This window comes from Artemia sp. Qi Xiang Cuo, chromosome 9 (genome assembly GCF_049724085.1).
Source record: "Artemia sp. Qi Xiang Cuo chromosome 9, ASM4972408v1, whole genome shotgun sequence".
NCBI classification, from domain to species: Eukaryota; Metazoa; Arthropoda; class Branchiopoda; order Anostraca; family Artemiidae; genus Artemia; species Artemia sp. Qi Xiang Cuo.
This window is the reverse complement of record NC_142802.1, coordinates 35,580,634-35,604,944: the sequence shown is the minus strand read 5'-3', so window position 1 is coordinate 35,604,944 and position 24,311 is coordinate 35,580,634. Positions and strand designations below refer to the sequence as shown.

General features: G+C 35.1%; 1 protein-coding gene across 1 annotated transcript in view; it reads right to left on the bottom strand.

Moving 5' to 3' along the window:
- The window catches only part of LOC148948607 (condensin-2 complex subunit D3-like), a 155,899-nt gene that overhangs the window by 85,950 nt on the left and 45,638 nt on the right, over window positions 1-24,311 (bottom strand). Inside the window, exons 3-5 of the mRNA XM_089094006.1 lie at window positions 22,032-22,205; window positions 20,412-20,557; window positions 7,165-7,321 (exon numbers count right to left, since the gene is read on the bottom strand). Coding sequence (XP_088950132.1) covers window positions 7,165-7,321; window positions 20,412-20,557; window positions 22,032-22,205 — 477 coding nt within the window. The remainder of the gene's footprint in view (window positions 1-7,164; window positions 7,322-20,411; window positions 20,558-22,031; window positions 22,206-24,311) is intronic.

Sequence of the window (24,311 nt, the reverse complement as noted above, 5' to 3'; positions counted from 1 at the left end):
AGCATCGTATTTTCGAACTTTGGACGCGTAATAAAGAGTAATTTGGATTGTCATATAAATGACAATCAAGGGGGGGGGGGTTGGGGGTTCCGCCTGGTAAAAACATAACAAAATGAATATAAACGAATTTTTTATGCGTTTTATCAGTTTTTATAGTGTATCCCCCCCCCCCGAAAAATCCTAGATAAGACCCTGCAACAGATAGTATTTTTCAAGGTCTTGGGTTGGCGATTACCCCCCCCCCTCCTGTCCCCAGAATCGAGCCCCTGTCTTCTTGTTTTCACGATCCACATCCGAGACAAATTCCTAATTTCCACCTTGTGCTGCTACTGAGCTACAGTAGCAGCACCTGATCGCGATGAGGTAAGACATATCGTTGCTTCTTGGTAATTTGCTGCTCACTAGACCTGGTTTTAACTATAGAACTATTTTTGTTTTCATGGATGCTACTGGGGTTATAGTTTGTAGCTATAACTTAATATATAACTTAATATATAGCTATAACCAAGGCCGTACCCAGGATTTTTTCTGGGGGGGGGGGGGTCGTTTAAAAAATCCCGCATCCAATTCAATTTTTGTGAACTGGCGCTACTGAAAGAAGAAGGTTCATACGAAGGTTGTAATGTTTACTGTAGTTTTCCAGAAAACTGTCAAAACTTTATAATTGAACTTCATAGGGATCATTTAAAGTCAGACTCATGCCAACTATGAAATTACTTCTTTGATCCCTAAGATGAAAAATGCTATACTCTTTTAAATTTCTAGAATACTATTTATGTAAATATACATCTAGAAAAACAAATTCCGTCTTTGTATTTTATTTATTTGATGGGGAATAGCGGTCTATAGCTCGGCAAGGATAACCAATGAAAATTCAAAATATGCTCAGATGTTGTTATATCTTGAGCAGAAGAAGTGGAAGCTAGTGCTCTAGTTGTGCCATGGGCAGTTCAATAGCAATCCAAACTCTGCTGGAAACACTAAATAGGGTCCTTATATTCCTGTCATTAGGACATCTATCAGAACGGATAGTCAGATCTCGACCAGACTTGATTGGAAGTAAAACTCAGTATTCAGGCGATGTCTTTCGAGGATCGGAGTCCAGTCCAACTTCTTTGGAAGAATAGAAAGAGAAGGAATCCTTAGATACTTATCATCAGGATATCAAACAGAAGAGGATGGGGGATCTCGAGTAAACGTGATGGAAAGTAAGAGTAAGACCCCTAGTTACCCTTGGAAGGTTTATATATCGTCCAACCATACTGGGCGAGCTCCCTAACTTCTGTTCATCAAAACACACAACAAAAGGGCTTCTCAATCCGATCACAATCAAGCTCGTAGGGAGTAAAGTTGAGCCTTTTAGAGATCAAGAGCCAATCTAAACTCTGCGGAAGAACAAAAGGGGGTCCCTAAATGGATTTCATCAGAACAATAACCAGATGATTCAAATGGATCTCTGCCAAATTTAGCCAGAAGTAAGACTTGATATGCTATCTCTGGCTTATTTGAAATCAAGAGCCAATTCAACCACTATGAGGAGGAGGGGTATCCCTTAATGACCAGGCTTATTTCCAAAGGGATCGTCAAATCTCAACCAAACGCAGTATAATGTAATAACTGGTGTTATAGCTATACCTTTTGAAAGTCCGGGCTTAATCCCACCTCTTTGGGAAGGAATGGAAAGGAGACCCTATATTCTTGACACCAGATTATCGAAAAGAAGGGGGCGTCACATCCAAAACAAACTTGATAGCAAGTAAAAATCGATATATTATCTGTACTTTTTGGTGTATGGACGTAATTCAACCTCTGCAGAGGTGAGGAAGCTCAATATTTTTTTCATCCAGACATTTTCGATCATGCGTTGACAGATCTCAACCCACCGTAGTGGAAAGAGTAGAGCAATTTCCCTGGTATTGCCTTTCGGGGCCTGTACTTGATCCAACCTTCAGAGATAAATGAGTCCTTTCCATCCCTGTCGTCATAGCAGAACCAGAACGGGTCGCTGGATATAGATGAAACTTGATGGAGAGAAAATGTAGCCCCAGCCGCCCACTTGTGATTTTCAGGATCCAATAAGCTGATCCTACCTCAATTGGTAATAGGATAGAGGGGGGAGGTCAATTCTTACAATCGCGATGACTACCGGAACGAGTTGTGACTTCAAACATGGTAGAAAGTGAGAGCTTATTTCTAAATCATTACTTTTCCGAGCCTAAATCTGGTCCAACATCTACAAGGGAAAGGGGTTCGCTATATTTTGTCACCAGGTTATCTACCACAAGATTATATCATCAATATAGTTACATTATCAAAATGGCTTTCACAGGCAGCAAATGCTAAACTTTAATTTCTTGTCAGGGAAAAAAACGAACGATACTAATGCAACACAATAAACAACTGTAAAAACAATGCACAAACTCAAAAGGGAACAGCAATAAATGTCTATCAGATATAACATGTTAAAGGCTGTCTAGTTTTAACCAAGCTTGATGAGAGATAACAGCAAATTTTACCGTTTATCTTTTCGTGAGTCTGGACCCATCTGATCTTTGAATGTTGTGTATAAGTGGGGGGCGGGAAGAATTATAGGTGTCAGGATATCTAAATAAGTGTGTTTCATTTCTAATTTTCTATCAGAAATTAAATAAAAAAACAAGTTTTTTAAACTGAAAGTAAGGAGCGACATTAAAACTTAAAACGAACAGAAATTATTCCGTATATGAAAGGGGCTGTCCCCTCCTCAACGCTACGCTCTTTACGCTAAAGTTTTTTATTGTTTTAAAAAATAAAGTTGTGAGACAGAGTCAAACGCTAGCGTAAAGAGCGAAGCGTTGAGGAGGGGATAGCCCCTTTCAAATACGGAATAATTTATGTTCGTTTTAAGTTTTAATGTCGCTCCTTATTTTCAGTTAAAAATACTTGTTTTTTTATTTAATTTCTGATCGTTATTTAGTTAATGCAGCTTTTATTTGGGCTCACGGTCATTGAATAAGTAAACACTATTTTCATATAAATTTTACTTTTCTTTAGTTAAATGGATGTCTCTGACTTCCGTTATAACGTAATTTACAAATTAACTTACGTAACTAACTTCTATATTCGTATATTTTTATTCCGGCAAAAAATACAAAGTTGCAGATTTTTGCAGATATGAGCTTGAAACCTATGTAATAGGGTTTTCTGATACGCTGAATCTGACGGTGTGATTTTCATTAAAATTATTTCACTTTTAGGGGATGTTTCCCCCCCTCTTTTCAAAAATCGGGTAAGTTTTCTCAGGCTCGTAGCCTTTGATGAGTAATAATAAACTTAATAAAATTTATATATTTAGAATCAGCATTATAAACCCATTCTTTTGATACATTTATTGACATCAAAATTCCGTTTTTAAAAGTTTCGATTACTATTGAGCCGTATCGCTTGTTTTTTATTGTTTTTTTATTACGTATATGTTATTACGTATATGAGGGGGTTCTCCCCTTAGTCAATACCACGCTCTTTACGTTAAAAGTTAAAACAAATTTTAATTCACAAACCCCTGAATCACAAATGCCGATTAATTAGAATAGATAGGTCTTTTGAAAGCACCAAAAAAAACGTAGCGTAAAGAGCGAGGTATTGACTTGGAGGAGAACCCCCTCATATACGTTATAATTTCTGTTCGTTTTAAGTTTTAATGTTGCTTCTTATTTTCAGTTGGAAAAAACTTGTTTTTTTTTAAATTTAATTTCTGATCGTTTTTTAAAGAATGCTTGGAAATCCGGCGCCCCCTTTATAGAAGTGTCCCTTACCCCAAAGAAACATCCTCCACGGAAAGATTCTCCACGGAAAGAATAACCAATAAATAATGCTGGCAAGTCCGGCGCCCCCTTCATGGCCCTTTCCCTTCCCCCATGAAACCTTCCTTCCTGGACAGATCCTCCAACATAACCCCCGAACCACCCCTCCCCCCCACTACCAGAAGAAAACCCTCCTGAAAACGTCTGTATACTTCCCAATAACCAATACTATACGTTAACATTGGGTAAAGTTCATAACTTTTAGCCCTACCCCCGGAGACTTCGGGGGATTAAATCATCCTAAAAGACATAGTTATCATATTTTCGACCATACTGAACAAAGTGGCTATCTCAAAATTTTGATCGGATGGCTTTGGGAAAACAATGAGCTTGGGAGGGGGCCTAGTTGCCCTCCATTTTTTTAGTCATTTAAAAAGGGCACTAAAGCTTTTAATTTACATTCCAACGAGCCCTCCCATGATATTCTAGGAGCACTGGGTCGATACGATCACCCCTGAAAAAAAAAAAAAAAAAAAAAAAAAAAAAAAAAAAAACCGCATCCGTGATCTTTCTTCTGGAAAAAAAATGGAAAATTCCACATTTTTGTAGATAGGATCTTGAAACCTCTACAGTAGGGTTCTCTGATACGCTGAATATGATGGTGTGATTTTCATTAAGGTTCTATAACTTTTAGGGGGTCTTTCCCCTTTTTTTTGAAAATCAGCCAAATTTTCTCAGGCGCGTAACTTTTGATGGGTAGCACTAAACTTGATAAAAGTTATATATTTGAAACCAGCATTGAAATCTGATTCTTTTGATGCATCTATTGGTATCAAAAACCCGTTTTCTAGAGGTTCGGTTACCATTGAGCCGGGTCGCTCCTTACTTACAGTTCGTTACCACGAACTGTTTGATTAAGTATTTTTTGGGGGTTTATTATTTTTTTGGTCAGACCACAGAAATTACTTTTCAACATAAATTATAAACAATTGCCAAGAAACTCACGTCACCGTTTACTACTATTTTTTAAACACAACAGCAACAGAAATGGAAGACGCAATTATTAATGAAAATGACTTGACTGAGAAGCTGATTATGGCTGTCTAGTTAAATAATATTATTTCGAAAAAAAGGAAAGGGTCACAAAAACAGTGTTGGTCCCAAAAGCATGGGAGTAAAATACCATCGTGATACATTCAACCACATTCTTTCAACTTCAAATATTTAAGATATTTTTTTTTTGCAAGTAAATGTTGGGTGACTTGAACATCGTATGAGAACAAAATGGCACTTTAAATTGCTCATTGATGTGAATGATGAAAATTGTCTATTTAAGAAATTTTTTTCTAAGTGAACCATGGGCAATTCTTTTTTTTTTCGACCAGGGTTAGGAGGTGCCTGGGAAATTGAACAGCGCATTGAAATGAAAAGCGCATCAGGCTTATACCAAAAACAAATTTATCGGAATTTCAAAAGACAGCCTGAAAACCCTCAAAAACGGTGTCGGGTCGAAACGAAAATTGCACCATTGTTAAAAACCCCATACAGGAAAATTAATCAAGAAAGAAAATAACTTTTTTGCAAGGTCTAAGTAAAAAAACAAGTTGAGTCTCTCAACCTTGAATTTTTACCCACCAAAACGTTCTTTTGAGTCTCTCATAAGAACGTTAAACTAAATTATTTTGTTCAAAAATAGTAATTATACCTAAAATATTTATTATCGGATACTATTGTTACCAAAAGTGTGCATAAACTCAAACCTTTTCAAGCCAAAAGAGACTCTCCAAGCCACTGTGCTGCAAAAAAATCATTATTGAATACCTGGAGCCATAAAGAGATTGGAGAAAAACCGAAACTTGGAATACTCTTTCTTCAGAGAGTCTTTGAAATTTCTTCAGTTTCAATACAGATTATGCAGTGTTAATTTTCCAGAAATCTTCAATAAGATTAAAGGTTTATTTTTTAAGATTTTTTTTAATGCTAATTCGTTAAAAATTTCGTCAATATTAGAATTTTTGGTGACATAACTCAAAGCACAGTAAAGAGCGAATAACTATGCTAACTATTTAAACTAAATGAAAAGACACTATCTACATTCCAGTTGTCAAAAGGACGTATCAGCAATATATCAGGAACGGAAGAGGGTATTAAGCTGAAACTTTCAAACCTAGTAGTACTACCGCAACTACTCGTACTACTACTGTTAGTGAACTAAATCAAAAAGGTTTAAGTGCATCCAAATTGTCAAAATTTCGTAGATGCAATATCTCACGAACAGAATAGGGTATTCAGGTTTATGTTCCGTCTGAAACAAGCGATTCAGGAGATGCCTGACGTTGTAAGTTACACCAAACAAACAAGATACTTGTACCATTGGATTCATTAGTCTCAGCTATATCCATTCACCGAGACATTATTATGATTGTGTCTGGACATTTTTTAAAAGAAGGACCGAAACTTGCTTAAAAAAACGAAATTGTCTTTTTTCCCGGGATAAAAAAAAACAAACAAATCAACTTTTTTTAAATCTAATAATCCTGCATACAAAATTTCAAAAATTTAATTTGGTAGATGCATTGACCTCGATATTAGATATGGAGTGCTATACAAATTTTCGAGTCTCGTCGATAAACTAAGAGGAGAGCAGAAAAATAAATTACCAAAATTTCAAAACATAAACCTTAGGGAAAACTTGAGGGAAAATTGAGGGGTATGTAAAACAAAATCAAAAGGCACTATGCGCATATCCCAGGAACAGCTAAGAGTGTTATATTGGACCCTTCAGGGAATATTGTTGAAGATGTTAAACTAAATCAAAAAACCTATGTGAATCCAGGGTTGTCAAAAGGGCGCATTTGTGATACCTAAGAAATGGCTAAGGATATTAGGTTGAAACTCTCAGGACATATTGAGGTGGATGTTGAACAAAACCAAAAGAAACTATGCGCATCCACGTTGCCGCAAGGGCGTATCTGGCATATTTTTGGAATGGCTAAGTGTACAAGGCGAAATTTTAAGAGAATGTTGAGAGGGATATTGAACTAAATTAAAACACTCTATATGCATGCAGGCTGTCAAAATGGCGTATCAGCAATATCTAAGGAACGGCAAAACTTTGACAGAAGCATGAGTTTTTTTTATTCTTTGCGGGAATTCGATCAGTTTTGTGTTTATACATACAAAATTTTAAAAACTTACTTTTAGAAAATTAACTTGTAAACAAAAACTAAACTTACAAAATACAAACTCAGTTTAGAAATACCAACTTAGCTTACATTATGTATACGATTTTGAATTTAATAAGAAAAAGGTCTGAACAATTTAAATGCGAACTTAACTTATACAAGCTTAGCTTATATTAAGCAAACAAGAAATATCTTACTTCAGAAGATTGTGATGAGAGTATTTGATTAAAAGCATCAGCAGCGAAATCGCCTGATGTTATATCGACAAATCGACAAACTACTGACAAAAAAAACCAGGCTTGCACTTTGTAATTGCCATCCAAATGGTTCCTGAGAGCCGATACCAACGATGGCCTACAATAAAATGAAACTTGAATAAATCACACTGACTCTCAAATGCCAATTTAGCCCATCTGAGCTTATGATAGCTATTTTTTTTTAATCTTAACTTATCCTTTATATACAAATCACATGTTGGTTGTAGTTCGGTAAAATATAATAACCCCATAGCCAAGGCCGTATCCGTATCCAGTTTGAACTCCCCACTCGAAATGTTTGTCCGACTCATAAAAATGAAACAAAAATAAATGTAAATAAATTTTTGATGCGTTTTTAAAGTCTTTTGTGTAACACCCCCCCCCCCCACACACAAAAAATCCTGGATACAGCATGCCAAAAATGCTTGGATGCACCGAAACGGACGATTGTTCGAATCAGTCAATAACTATAAATAAAATAAAACTACACAACATGACAAAAATATTGATTGAATTAATGTGAAAATTAACCAATACATTTTTTTTGCATAAATAATGGATCAAAAAAGGATAATCGATATTAGTTTATTTATTAAGTCCTTTTTTATTCTATTTGACAAATCTGTGTGATTGGTTTAATCAGGTGAAGATACAATGCCGCGTAAAACGAGGTATAAAATCAAGGAACAATTTTGTAAAAAAAATGTTTTGTCAAGACGGAGGGCATCAGTTTCTTTATTTTTCACTTATGGTAATTTGTACTGTTCACTTTCAAAAACACCATATTCACTGATGTAGAACAAATTAGTTATACTGAATTGCTAATGTTTGGCGATGAAAAAGAAGAAAGAAAACAAAAACCTTCTATTTATAAAAAGAGAAAGCAATATAGGGGCGAGGCGAAATCATTTACAGTTATTGTCTTCAATCTTTTGACGTTTAATCAATGTATTGCAAGATATACTTTTTCCTGATCATCCTTTGCAACAAGACATTTCCGGTGTCTTTAATAAATATTGGGAAACTAAACACAACAGTGTTATCAAATAATGTCATTCAAACCATAGTACTTAATCAATTAATTTGATACAAAGAATCTTACTATCAATTAGTTTTATAACAATGCGTATTCCTCAACACGGAAACTAAATTTTGAGCCAATAGATGCCGTTGTGATATTTACAAAAAATGTATTTTCTACTCTTTTGCAGCTGCTTAAATTCAATTCATAGATAATATACACAATATATTTTGATTTGGACAAGCCGTTGGTGAATACATTCATCTTCATACTGACGAATGATTTTTGAGCTCAAATATTAAATAAATGGTACTGTATATACGCGTAATATAAATTTCCGAGTGTCCTTACTTTGAACAATTGCCTATGATAAGGCTTTAAAATAATAATCGTTTCAAAGTACCGACAAAATGTGGCTTGTTATTAGAGTAAAACACATAATTCCTACCAAAGAGTATGGGTGACTTATAAGAGTGGGAACTGGCGCTAGTCTCGACAAAAATTTTGCGACACTTTGAACTTTTTTCATTGTAATAATAAGAATAATTAAGTTAATTGATGTAATTGGTACAATTGGGGTCGTAATAAGTGTCTTATCTCAGTTCCTGACAGAAGATCGATTACAGAGCTTGAAAAATGCCATGTGTCGCCAGACACTAGATGTCGTTGATAGTTTTTTTTTGATAGTTTGATAGTTTCCACTCTTACACGTTCCCATATTCTTTGGTTCTTTCTTGGAATTTGAAAATGTATATTGCCAGGTGACTGCGAAAATCCAAAATGAATATTTTAATTTTCTGACCCAAGCCACTTTTATCCATTTCGTTTTAACGAGCTTGGAGAAATATGAGCATCATAAACCCAAAGTTAATTGGCCCTGAAAACCATGAATGTTCACCTCAGAAGCACTAGGATTTTATGCTCTCCTGAACCAGAGCTTAGGTATATATATATATATATATATATATATATATATATATATATATATATATATATATATATATATATATATATATATATATATATATATATATATATATATATATATATATATATATATATAAATAAATATATATATATATATATATATATATATATATATATATATATATATATATATATATATATATATGTTTAGATAGATATTTTATTTATGAAATATACATAACGCTATAAAATACACCTGCGCACATGCCTAGTGGCATAATTGAGCGCATTAAAAATTAAAAATTATTTAACACCGTTAGCAAATTAAATGAAAACGAAAAAAAACAAAAAAAAAACAAACAAACAAAAAAACAAAAACAAGCCTCTTGGACAACTGCCCAAATACAAACAAGGTAGCTAAAACCAAAGTCAACTTTAAGAGATAAACTTCCTCCCCATTCTGCAAAACTGCTGGTAATCAGCGAACTCTCTAAGATCCAGGGGAATAGAATTCCACACTTTTGGGCTAATATGCCTCTAACTAAATTCTGCTATAGTTGTTCGCCTAAACTTGTGTGAGAATTTGAACCTGAGTGATGTCGGATATGAATGATGCTGCGAGTTAAGAGGGAAAATTCCATGGAAATGTGATGTTAACTGGCCAAAAACGTAATTTTGAAATATCTGGGATATTGCAATGAAATGAAGTTGATGTAAAGAAAAACTTCAAGCTGATCCAAAAAGATGAGTAACAGAAGGCCTATTATCAATCTGAAAAAGTATCCTTATCGCTTTATTTTTTAAAATTTGAAGGGGTTTATAAACTGAAGGAAAAGTTGAAGCCAACACTGAAACACAATATAGAAAAGAAGGGTGGACCAGAGAAAAGTAAACTGATTTAAGTATATTAACCGGAAAAAAATGGCGGAGACGGCACATAATCCCAACATTCTTAGAAACTTTTACCGATAGAGTTTTAACATGTTCATGTAACGACAAATTTTTATCAATAATTATCCCAAGATATATAAACCCGTTTCAGTTCCACATTGTTTAAATAAAGAGAAAAACCTCAGAATTGAATGAACCAACTCGCGAAAATAGTATATACTGGCATTTCCTTTCATTTAATAGAAGAAGGTTTCGACAATACCACTCTGAAGTAGTTGATAGAGTACTTTGGATGTTCAGGAAAAGCTGTGTTAAATCTGAATGGGAAGAAAAAATCACAACATCATACGCAAACATAACAATTTTTCAGATAGGAAGAAACTCAGGCAAATCATTAATATAGAAAAGAAATAGGGTAGGACCCAAAACAGAGCCCCGAGGAACCCCACAATTTACGAAAAATGACTTTGATCGGATTCCATTTTTACTATCATGGCATTCAATTTTTCTTTCATCAAGGTAAGACGCAAAAAAATTCAAAGATTTTGAAGAAAATCCATATCTTTTTTAGTTTATTTAGTAAAAGGCGGTGATCCACCGAGTCGAACGCCTTGGCCACATCCAAGAATATAGCCAAGGCGCCCTGACCAGTGTCCAGCGCATTATTTATTTCAATTAAAAGCTGATGTATTGCTAGTTCTGCTGATTTTCCTTTCATGAATCCATACTGTGATGGATGCAATATTTTATTATTACATAAATAATTTTGAAGTTGTTTATGAGCAATTTTTTCCAAATTTTTTTTTAAAAACAGATAACAGTGAAATTCCTCTATAATTTGAAGGATCCATAGAAGCACCACCTTTATACAAAGCTAATACATGGGCATTTTTTAAAAGATCATGAAAAACTCCATTTAATAAAGACAATTTAAAAATATGTGCCAACAATGGGGCAATATTAGGAGCTATTTGTTTGACAATTTGTGTAGAAAACCCAAAATCATCCAATGAAAAACTTTGCTTTAGTTTCATTATATGTCCTTTAACTTCCTGAGGTGCAATTTCAGAAAAATCAAATGAGTTTGGTGCTTCATCTTCAGCAACAAAATCAGTCGACTGACTCTCTTGCCTATTTGTACTCGATACAATCCTAGACCCAATAGTACTGAAATGCTTTCCATAAATATCCAAAATTTCTTTTGGATCCATCACTTTTGAACCATCAAGTTCAAGACAATTAACTCCCGAATTCGAAGGATGATAGGGATGAATTTTTTCATTGATTAGCTGCCATGCCTTTTTCATATTTGACTTATACTGTAAAAATTTATTGGGAAAATATGTTCTTTTAGCATATCTTATAATAGATTTCAGTTTATTTCTATAAGTTCTATAATCCTCATACAATACATCAGATTGGGCAGCCAAATACTGACGATGTTTTTTTCTTTTCATCTTTAATGACGTCAAAATACCATCCATAATCCACGGGTCAAATTTTTTTTGAAAACTTTCCGCGCAAAAATCTTGTCGATGCTGCTTGATCTCGGAGTTGCATCATATCATGGATAAATTTCGAAAAAGCATCATTAACATCATTTGTTCAAAAATGGGGGTCCAGTCTTTATTATCTATCTATTCACGCAAAGGCTTAAAATCAATCAATTTTTTCTGTCGGTAAGAATTTTTACTTCCATGTTTTTAAAATGCAGGTTGAGATAAACTTTGGGCTACATCTAAAACAACACTAACTGGAAAATGACCAGACATGTCACATAGACTAACAGAAGACTTTATCGCTTTAAAAGAAACACCAGAAAAGAAAATGTTATCCAGCAAAGTTGCAGTAGTCTTTGTTACTCTCGTAGGTAGCGAAATACTTGGAAAAAGGCCTGAACACAGCATAATGTTCAAAAACTCTTTATGAAAAGCCACATCTAAATTCAACAAATCAAAATTGAAATCACCTGAAATTATTACTGGTTTTTTACATCCGCTAAGTTTTACAAATAGGAGCTAAAAAATCTAAAAACTCTTTGGGGTTACTTGATTATGGTCTATATACTGACCCAAAAATAAAAGGTTTACTGCCAATGGGATGTAATTCAATAAAACGTCTCACACAAACCTTCGTCCCAACCGGAAAAATCATCAAGTAGATCAACAGACCAATCCTATCGGACCTAAATTAATTGACCACCTTTTGCACTCTCAGACCTACACCTTGAAACAGATTGCACACCCGAAAGGGACAGCATAGACATTGGAGACTTTTGCGACAAAAAAGTTTCACATACAGCTACAACATCTTTAGGACTAGAATTTAACAAAAACTCAAGTTCACTATACGCACTCTGCAATCCTTGCACATTAACATGTAATACCCTTATCAGGAACTCACATTGCTCAACTTCATTAGTTAAAGGGTCATCCGAAAAATCACAATCCGGTAGATTTCTGACATACTGTAGCCTACATCTTTATCACTCCCAGTCGAATCATTAAGTATCGCATCTAAGTTTAAACGGGACTTTAAAAACGACTCAAATCTATCCATATCACAAATAAAGAAAGGAAAATTAAATCAAACTTCAATTATTCACAGTGAAGGTTCCTTAGCCAGATTGAGGATTTGAGCCACATCTGCTATTGTTTTGCATGGTGTAATTTGCGAGCCATTTTTCACACAAATGATGCCTCTCATCGTCCACACATTTTTATTTTCAAATCTGTTGCGAGCAAGCTTGAAAACCTCCTGCCTCTCCCTAGTTAACGCTTCATTAACAAAGACGCGGGAACCCTTCAGCATTTTTCGATTGCGAAGTATTTCGATTACTGCAGCTTCTGAGATCAATGTAAGTTCGATAGGGGCTAAAGCTTGATCATTAGCTCCTAGACGTTCAGCCCACTTAATGATCGATTTTTCAAGCTGAAGTCCCATTTGCAAATTTAAACGATCAAGAACTTTCTCACCTAGTGCCGGGAGATCACGGGAAGTTGTTTCGACACCAGCAACAATGACTTTATTTGGAAGGGCAGACTGACCTAGGTTGTCCCAACTTCGACTAAAGTTTTTCAAACTTGGACTCATTTTGAACAAGTTTCAGTCGTAAATCCTTGAGAGCCTTTTCAACCTGCTCAAACTTCGACTGAAACTGCATCTCAATTGCTTTATAAACCGCTGGCGTAATCGTGTCTAAAAATTCCTCTTTAAACTGCGACGGAGATATATCTAACTTGGAAAACTCTTCGTCCACATTTTTCCGGATCTTGTCTTCTACACCGCTTCGCAATTCCTCCAGATCAGTTTGTAGAGATAGCACAGATTCAGATAAGTCAGCTTGCAGTCCATCCGAATCTTCGATAAAAGGCTTAATTGCTCTTTGTACATTTTTTCTCCCATCTTTTATATATAAATATATATATATATATATATATATATATATATATATATATTCAATTGTTACAGCAAAAGGGAGAGGGTGCATGGTAACAATTAAGCTATTAAAGAAGGGCCACAATTTCACTTCAGAGAAGGTTTAACTACTACAAAAGACAGTGTATTCTGATGGGAAGGAATTTAATTCGTTGTTTTCATCCAAAACGTTGATCCCCAATCCAAGAAATTTGTCAGGGAAACGCCATCGTAAATTATAAAAAGTGTCAGCTTTTCGGTTTAGTTTATTTTTCGGGGTTGTAAATATTTGTTGTAACTTAACAAGTATGTGTTCTATTCCTGTGCGTAACTTCCATTTCAAGTCAATTGGGTATAGTTTAACTGCAAGTTTGATTTCATTTGGTTAGGAACCAATAGTTGGTTTCCATCTATTTAGTGAGTTTTGAGGCGATAGTTGTTTCAACGAAATTGAGCGTTTTTTCTTAAAATGTAAAAGCATTGCTATTAAGATTTCAATGCGAATATAAACCTTTAGAATTTGCATGAATGGAATAATCTTGACACAAAGACTAGCACAAAGGCTATGTCAGTTGGTCTCTGTGCTAAAACTAACAAAACGTTTTTCGCCCTTCTGTTATTACCTACTTTTTTGCGAAGTAAATGGAGCTTCGAAAATACAATCAGCCGATAAACACCCATAATATTCCTCTTAGAAGCCCGAAAACAATTTCCAATACAAGAGTCATATAGGGTTAATGGATTCCGACATGATAATATAACTTGTTATAGCATCAAATTATGTCGTAATCACAGCAAAAAAAATTTCGGTCTCTCTTCTGTTTTAATGAAGTGATGTAGAGGATCTTACGGTCACCGAAGTTGATAAAATAATTCGTAGAAACGACTCCAAGAGTGACATGCTATCAAAAAATCAAAGAATCACAGACAAGAAGGAGTCAGATTTCGAAGAAGAATTACCGTTTGGAGCCTGCATGGCAAAACCACCTCAGAAACGGCCAAAGCTAATAAAAGGTAGAAAAAGTACAAAGTTTAAAACTCATGTAGATCCAGTGATTTTCTATGACTAGACTACACAAACTACGGATTACATATACCCTTGAAATTTTAACAAGAACCTGAATACTGCTGCGGATTACTGTAAAGACTTTTTTTTAAGGCTATGATCCTAACAGGCAATCTGGAATCCCGACGAACAGAATCGTATTGGAAGGCAATTTCGTGCAATACAGATTCCTGAAATAAGGAGAAGAATCACTCTCTTGTTGCTATCAAACGTTCATTGTGGACAATAAAGTCTCTGAGGACAACAAGAAAAAAAAATATGGCAAGTCCAACTGATTATTGGTTGCTTCTGCACCACCTTCCTCTCCTTTCTAAAAGATACAAACTTTCATTCCCAAATTCACGGTGCTTTGATGAGCCAGTATTTACCAAATAGGCCAGTCTAGTTGGCTTGAAAACTTTTTTTTTTCATTAGTTATAGGGGGCTTATATTGGACTTTGAAATCTATCAAAATATAAGCATACTTCCGGATAATCTTCAAGATCCTCACCTTATGACTGGCCTTACTTAAGCTAGACCAAATTCTCCCACACAGCCCCTGCTTTTACTTTGATAGTTTCTTTTTAATTAATAAAATTGCCCAATCTACCTTACGGTCTTTAAACAAATGGAAGCGGCACAATCATGAAAAGCATATGGAGATGATCCAACGGTTTTGGAGTCGGAGAAATACCTGATGCAGAAAGGTAAAGGTTAAGTGTCACCTTTGCAAGAGAACACCCATAGCATACAATCACTGAATAGTATAATACATCAATCGGCACCTCTGGATCAAATTTCAAGGTTGGGGAAAAGGAGATGGCAGCGGACAGGTGGAACAAAAAGTCAGTAAGAAGGGTCACTAGTTCTTCCTCAAGAGTAGCAGCGGATTAAAACAAGAACATGAGTGGGGATGACATGACTCATAGCATGATCAACTTATACAAATTTACGTCAAGGACTAGGCAGACTGTAAGATTTCTTCACCATCTCGTAGATGCATCCTGCTCAAACGCGTTCATTATGCCATTCCATAAAGGGAAAAGGATGCTGAGCAAGAAAAAGTTAATCTTATATAAAACCGCGTCGTCGAGTACCTTCTCAGTTGGCCGAACCGAGAGCATTATCAGGACGGGATATATGACGGTGAAACGGAATCCTTTATTCTGTTTGAACCGTGTCGAGAACCCTCTTGCTAGAAAATGTTCTAAAATGATTTAGAAAGTGGTTACGAGCATCATTTTTGGGCAGATTTTCACAGTAGAGAAAATGCTCGAGATAAAGCCAATTGCATTTCTGTGAGTTTATTGAGGAATAGTGCAAAGTCTTCCCTGACTTTCTTGCACAGTCAGCATACTTGAGACTCTAGGCAGGCATGCCTTTCCAAAAACTAACAAACAAGTATGTGTCCAATAAGAGAAACCTTGCATACTCCTGCCATTTACCCGTGCCCCAGCCATTTAAACATTTGCCTCTCAATTACTTGGGCTATCTGTCTTGGCTTTTCTCTGTCTACAATTAGCCATGTCTTGATGCAACCTATGCAACCTACTGCAAAATACTTGATAACTTCAATTCAAAGTTAATCAAAAGTAAAGTTAAAGTTAATCAAAATTCAAAAGTAAAAAGCAAGAAAAAGTTAATCTTATATAAAACCACGTCGTCGAGTACCTTCTCAGTCGGCCGAACCGAGAGCATTATCAGGACGGGATATATGACGGTGAAACAGAATCCTTTATTCTGTTTGAACCGTGTCGAGAACCCTCTTGCTAGAAAATGTTCTAAAATGATTTAGAAAGTGGTTACGAGCATCATTTTTGGGCAGATCCTCACAGTAGAGAAAATGCTCGAGATAAATCCAATTGCATTTCTGTGAGTTTCTTGAGGAATAGTGAAAATTCTTCCCTGACTTTCTTGCACAGTCAAAAGAAATAGCTCTTATCTACCCTATGGTAGCTTCCTTCAATGTAACAACTGTCCTCAGGCTCCATGCAGACACTCTGCTTTTGAGATAGCTTTAGATCTGAGTAATTGGATGGGCCGTTTAAAATTAGTCTATAAAGACCATACAAACTCTAAAATTCCAACCAGCCAATCTAGGAGCAGGTTTAAGCTTCGACAACTTTTGTTTTATTTCGCTAGAGCCAAAACTTTCCTATAACTGACCAGTACTAGCACGCTCTTGCGATCCACAAAGGATATACTGGAGGAATGGCTCTAATTGTGCACATAAAATCTTAGACACTGCTGCATGATCCTTTCATCAACACGACTAGCTCAACGGAACGTTACAATGGGCGTCTTTAACTGGCCTGAACGGCAATCACTGGCTCCATTGGAGTTCTCCACAGTTCCACCCTCTCTCAAAGGGTCTTACCAATTTCAGAAATCTGCCGGATGCTTTTCAAATTCACTCTGGTGGACGAGATTATTCACGATTTTTTTTCATAAAGTTCATATTTAGCTGGAGCTCTGATTGAGGTCCGGTTTTGTTCATTTTTTTTTTTTATTAAGTAACATTGGGTTTATTTAAAAAAAAATATATATAAATCATCGATTCCCTGAAGCAATGCTTGTGCGGTAGAAAACCATCATAATAAATCAAAAAACCAAGAAACCAAAAAAAAAAGACAGAAAAAAAAGAAAAAAAAACAAAAACAAAAAAACAAAAAAAAAAAGAAATATATAAAAAAAAAAAAGAAAAAAAAAATTAGAGCACAACTTAACGGACACCAAAACCAACGAACCTCCAAACAACACCCAACAAAATTATAATAACTATAATCATATTCAGCTGCAACTAAGCCCTCCTCAAAAACAAAACTTAAGTGGCGTGGAATAATCCATTCAAAATATACACATCAAAACAATGGTTCTTTAGCGACTTACGAAAATCCTGCAAACCCCCATCATTCCTCAAATCCTCTGGCAAACTCTCCCAAACTAACGGAACAACATGGCGAATTGAAAACCTAGACCTAGACGTGACCATAGCTGGTCTTCGCACCAACTGAGAAGATCGTGTCAAATGATCGTGAGTAGTAGACGCAAGACTAAACATTCCTGAAAAACATGATGGTAACTCCGAAGCTAAATATTTAAATTCATTTTCCTTCTACCATTTCTGGCAAAATAAGAGCAACAAGGGTTTCTGTCAACAGACTTACCGTCTACTATCGATAAAAGAACAAAAAAATTACTAGCGCTCGAGCAAAAGCTGAAAACTTCAGAATCAGCAACTGAAACTTTCAGAAACGCAAGTAGACCAGAGAGACAAAAGGTGGTTCGATGTTAAGAAGTTTCGAACCTGGCAATGGACGAGTGATTTGATTCGTTTAATCTGTATCAGCAAAACCAGACGATACTGTTTCGGATTCTTATAGCTTTTTGAGTATTTAAGAAAGGTTTTTCTTTGTTTTATTAATTTTTTATTTATAGAACTTGTTCTTGTATGTTTTTTTCTACCGTTATAACCACTAAAGCAAAATTATTATTAGAACTTAAAAGCATTATTAAATACAACAAGTAAATTTCTTGTGGCTATAAAAGCAGAAGTGAGAAAGTTTATTACTGATAAAGATTGTTATTGATTTCGAATCCAATTGATCGTTGAAGCTTGTTTAATTGGTTGCTAACGCTTACCTAAGCGATTGATAACTCTTCTGAAATGTTTTCATTTTCCTTTTTACCTGTATTTTGCGGTTATTCACGTTTGTTGACGTTAATCTTCTGTTTTATTTTTGTTTTTTCTGTGTTTTTTATTCTTAGTACTTCATGTTTGTTGACGTTAGTTTTCTATTACCGTTTGTAAGAAGCGAATGTTTCTCACGGCTCTTCAATTTGCTTGAAGATACGACCACACTCCTCTGAATAGTTCCCTCTCTATGTCCTCGGGGTGCAATACCATGCCGACTCCCTAGAAGAGACTAGAACAGTTGGAAAAATCATTTTTGGGTTTAGAAGATAGTTGGTCGAGTAAAGGGTTATGAAACAGATTATTCCTTGTTTAGTAATAATGAATTTCCACAGACTAAATACTCAATTAATAAGTTTAGCCGAGGGACACTCCGAATCTCAGCCCAGTGTAATTCAACTGAGCTACGAAGGGTTATATTTGTGACTAACAGATGTAATGACTAGTGTCGGCAAGTATAGCCTCAATTTCTTGGACTCCGCGAAACATTCCAAACGAAGCAGGGCGACAGCCTGCTAGATGTCTCCGGGTACTCATTCAATTTAATTCACAGACAAGAATTCAAAAAAAGGAGCATCGGCAACCTACACAAAGAATGAATACCCAGTTTATGTAAATAACCAGGTGACTCGGAAGGAAGAGGGTCTTTTTGAATCTCTTTCCACAAAACGTCGCCTCAATCACGAAGGAAGGCAATTATTGGAGAAAGTTACAAATTCCTGTCAGCTCCTGCTTCTTATTTTACGGATATATCATCAAAAACGCTCCATCCAATGAAGAAATAAAACCATGATTTGATCATCATGGGCAGTTTCACTATAAGCCAGGCACATCACCTTACAAGTAGAGCCAAAGGCCTCCTTACGCTTACGTCTGATATACACTCTATCAGTTAATCGCTATCCCAAGGAGAGTTACGAAAAATATTCGATCTCTAATAGACAATATTTTCTTAACTTTATATCCGTTCTTAGCTTCAGTCGTCAGTGAAATGTAGGGTCATTTCCCCCTATTCATTTTTATAGAGACGTCAAAAATAGCAAGATCATTTTCAAAAAAAAGAGAAGGCGTGCAGATTACTGGCATAGGCGAAGAAAATATAAACTCATTAACTGACAAACTAGAGAAAATAACATGGGATAGTATTTTGAAAAAAATAAGATGCGAATAAAGCTTTCGAAGGGTTCTATAATACGTTTACAAACCTTTTATAATCTAAAGGAAAAGCAATTAAACTTCGAAAAAAATGTACCGATTTATTCGTAGGTTACAGGGAGTTCGCTTAGATGCATCAATAAAAAGAAAAAGATTGTTGGGTTGAATACCGTAGCCTACCAGGCACAGCTAATCAATAAATCTATGAATCTTATAAGAAATACCTCTAATCGATTTTTAGAAAGGCTGACAATCAAAAAGAAATTGGTAAGGATGGAGGGAAAGTATGCAAGACAATTAATTCTGTGTTACGACTCAATGACCAAAAACCTGAACTACCCTTATAAATTACTGTCGATGCAAAAAGCTTGACTGAGGAATTTGAAGTTGAGTAAGCACTTTCTTCGTTGGGATAGGAGAGAAAACGCCGAACATAGCAACATCTCCATCAGAATCCTTCAAGGATTTTCTAGGTCCAGAATTAAATCAATGGGAGTTATTCCTGCAAATTTCTTCAACATAAACAAAAAATAAAAAGTAGAACAACACAGAATTTTTTTGCAAGACATTGGAATTTCAAACTTTAAATGAATATTTCAACCCTATGTCCAAGGTCCGTCCTAAGCATAGGACAAATGAAAATATAAAGGAGAAACTTACATGAAAATACGACCATTAAAACTAAAAAAAAAAAAATTTAATCAGCCTTAGCATTCTTACTTCAACGAAGTTCAACCAGGACTGACAGATAAAGTGAGGTGAGTCGATGCAATTCATTCAGACAAAATAAAAATAATTAAACACACTTTCAATGCTAATCTTGCCTTTTGGCAGCTAACCTCAAATGCTAATCTTTCTTCAACATATCGTTCTCTGCTTTATCTTTTTGTTTTATTCAGTGGCTGAAAAACAACCTCGCTTGGTATTATCTTTTTGGTATTTATCTTTGGTATTTATCTTTTCTTAATTATTCTTCTTCATTCTTCGCTTTTTTCGACGCAAAATATTTTTTATTTTAAGTTATTATTGTTGCTTACTTGAGCTTTTGTTCCTTGGACCAAGATGAGCAAACTTTTTGCAATTGTGACCTATAGCCATACGAGTTGATCTGTCCTATAAGGTCCAGAGTCATTTCCTCGTTGCCATTCCCATGGAACTGCTTGAGTAACACGGAATCCATATTCTATAATTAAAGAATATACAAATTAAAAAAAAAAAAACAGTGTGAGAGGAATGTAAGTCGAAAATCAAAAATTTTGCTTTTACTGTTTCAAGATAAATTAAGAGATATTGAAAAAAATGCGGCACACGCAAAAATTTCAGGTAAAACCCGTTTATATGAAAAGATTTTTAGGTACTGAGCACAGAGAAACTATCTTCTGGGAATGTGGCTGCATAAAAAAAATTGTAGGACAATAATAAGAAATCCATTCATTTTTGGAGGTAGAATCATTAACCATGTGCTGCAGTAGCTTAACCCCACGTTCAATATAACTCATTGCAACCAATTGTAATTTATTTTCATCATTAAAGGGCCGGAAACACGTATCTTTTTTCGGTGCCGAATTGCAAAGATAACGGCAGCCATTTGAGCTCGAAAAATTTTCTAGTTTTTAGTGACGGTTTAGAAAAGCGGCGCGAAATTTCATCGTGATCATCAAAAAAAGAAAGAAATCCTCAATCGTTTCCCGCTCTTCAGCAGGAAAATCAAAAGGACTAAATAATAATAATAATAAACAAATATATAATAATAAAATAACTTAATAATTTAATAATGAAAGAACTCAAAAATTAATTCAAAAGTTTTTAATTAAATAAAAATTTAAAAAATAACAAAATAACATAATAGCGATAATAAACGAACTAAATAATAAGATACAATCAATCATGCAAATATTGATAAACTGCAGTTGGCCATTCGTATCTATGATGTTTAGTTTTGAAAACCTTGCGCAAATGACACTGTTTTTGTACCGCTATCGTTTGCCCACCAGCTACTGAAATCGGTGCTCCAAAAAAGCTACGCATGTCCGGCCCTTGATACCTAACTTTCTTTCAAAGAGAATGATTTTCATTGGCTGTCAGCGACAAAATCAATTGCGATCGATTGTAATAAGCTATATTGATCACGGGGTTAGTAATTCTCAAAATTTCCGCGTGAAGCTTAGTTGTCTAGATGCCTTTCTTAAATCAATGTACGAGTCTTACAAAAATAGGGGGTGAGATTAAATCAACCCTTCCTGAATAGGGTAACTAACAAAGAAATCTGGTTCTTACAAACATAGAGTCAGGTATCAAAAATTTGTCGAGGTTACTTCAACTTGCCTAAATCTTTTGCTACTAGTCATCAGAAATCAGTTCAGATAGGAGTAGACATACCTGACCCTAAGGTTGAGAGAGATCTGAAATATGAAAAGCACCGTTCAAGGATGAAAGATTATTTTTTTTTTCTGGAATAGGTTCAATAAATCCCCTAAAGTTTTGCACTACTTATCTTAAGCAATCAACAATAAATCCCTGACCACCCTTAAAAATCCTTAATAATCCACCCTTAAATTTTAATTTTTGATATTATTTTACGAAGTATCCCATATTAACCTTCTATTAGAGCAAAAAAGGAGTAAATAGATGGATTTCTTTGGGGCATAAAATATTACCTCTACTGCCTGTTTTACTATTTTTTCTTCTCTATCTTCTGTAGCAGGCAGAATATTCTGGATCCAAGCATTCCTGGTAGTAACACACGGTTTCTTCATGAGCAAATCGGTCAAAAGGATCAAGGATGCTTGGCGGATGATCACAGATGGGTCACGACAATTTTGAGCCGCTATCTGACGAAAACAAAAGATAATAGTAAAAAGATTGCAATACAAATCTTAGGGCTAAAACTCAAGGGCGATTTAATGCATCGTAGCCTAATTAGGTACACAGAATCTGGAGAAAATGGGAGGTAGCATTCACAAAAAAAGGCTGAAAGATTTCTTGACTTAAACAACAACCAAAAAATATTAATTTGTCAAATGATCTATCAACCTTTCAGTTCAAACTCACGTATCCCTCTTCCACACCTTTCGCCTTAGGATATAACTCTATTTTTTGTTACTGGCCATTACCACTATACCCCCCCCCCCCAGATGCAAAAAAATAAATAATTTACCTCACGACCCTCTTTATAGTAAATAACGATTAAAGCCTAACTGTTTGTTTTATCAGTAGAGCCTTATGATCTCGTTAGCCATTGATTCATGCACGTTCATCTGTTTTTTTACTCTTTATATGCTTGTATATTTATGTATATTTGAATGTATGCTGAAATGATAACCATAACATATAGATACACTAAATCCACATAAACGAATGCCAGACACAAAAAAAACTACAACACAAAGCAATTAGAGACCAGAACGCTGCCAAACAGGGATGCAGACAAAATTGGAAGGGCCGAAAAAACGTCAGGGTCATTCTCAGACTCCCTTATTCTTCTAAAGTAGGAAACCTGAACGGAGCGGCCGACTTCAGCAATTTTTGTCAACATGAATTATGGTAAAACTATAATAAGGCAATTAAAAACATACTCCTGTAAACTTTGTTGTTTCAAACCTATATAGTCTGTATATTTGTACTTTAAGAGTTAATAGCCAAAGCAACCTATACAACAAGTTTGAAACAAAAACTTTTTAACAACAATATCTGTAATGCAGAACTTCAACCTCCAGATAGTTGAATAATATTTAGTTGAATAATATTGAATAATAATAATATTACTATTAACACTCTAGGTTAGTAGTCTTATCAACATTGGAAACAATGTCATGATCCACCAGAGAAGTGGTTGCGAATAGCTAGTACCTGGATCAACAAAAACGTGTTGGGGCTAGCAGTACTAAATCATCAGCACATAACAACTGATTGACACACTTTCTCCAAATAATAAACGAACAACATTCCACCGTAATCAACAAAGGAGCCCAAACTTTTCACCAACGCAGGAAAACAATCGAATCAGGGATCTTTTATTACGAAACCATATTACGATGGTCGCACAAGGTCAAGATAACAAGGTGAAACTTCTCTGTTTTGAAGGATATTCAGTGTTTCGAATGGTTAATTGGATATTGCTTGAATCAATGAAACAAGCAAGGACAAAGATGTGGGACTAGACTTCATATTCCAAACCAGCGATGCTGATCTCCATTTCATTGGCCTTTCGTCAGGAAGTACAATAGGCGGTTGGGGCCCAGCCAGCAATGTCAAATACATCCAGAAGAATTCAATCGCGAAAGGTAACAAATATGTCTCTAATTCTCCACAACACGCTTTTATAAAACAGAACTTATGCGATGAAGTCATAAGATTGTCTTTCAATACATTACCAAACCAGTTTTGTGTTTTAATCTTCAAAATTATAGCAGCTAATGCAATTGGGTGATAATTATCTAAATACTTCAACGACATTGTATACCCTAAATGGCAACTACATCTTCTATTACAAAATATCGGTACTAAATTGACCGCCAAAAATGACAAGCGAAAAATCCATCGCAAATATATTAATAAGACGCGCCATCACTTCATCATTCAGATGTATTAGATTTAGAAGCCAGAGTCATCTGCATTTGCTATGTACTTATTCTCTGAATATTTCATTGCGAGATGTCCAACTTTTATGCAATCCGGAGAGGGGCAATGTGGGACGTTATTTTTTAAGTTTTTTGCTAATTGAGAAATTTGAAATATGTTTGTCCTATCGGATAGATGAATGGTAAAAGTACCCGTGATATCATCAATTTTTTTTTCACGCTGAGAGACACATTCCATACAGTTAAAGAGTCAAACTTCAGCTTTCATAAAACTATATTATACAAAATCTATCTTTTTCACAAAGTTTCTGAACATTTTAATGATTATATAGTGCTTGTTTTCACAAAGGCCCTCAT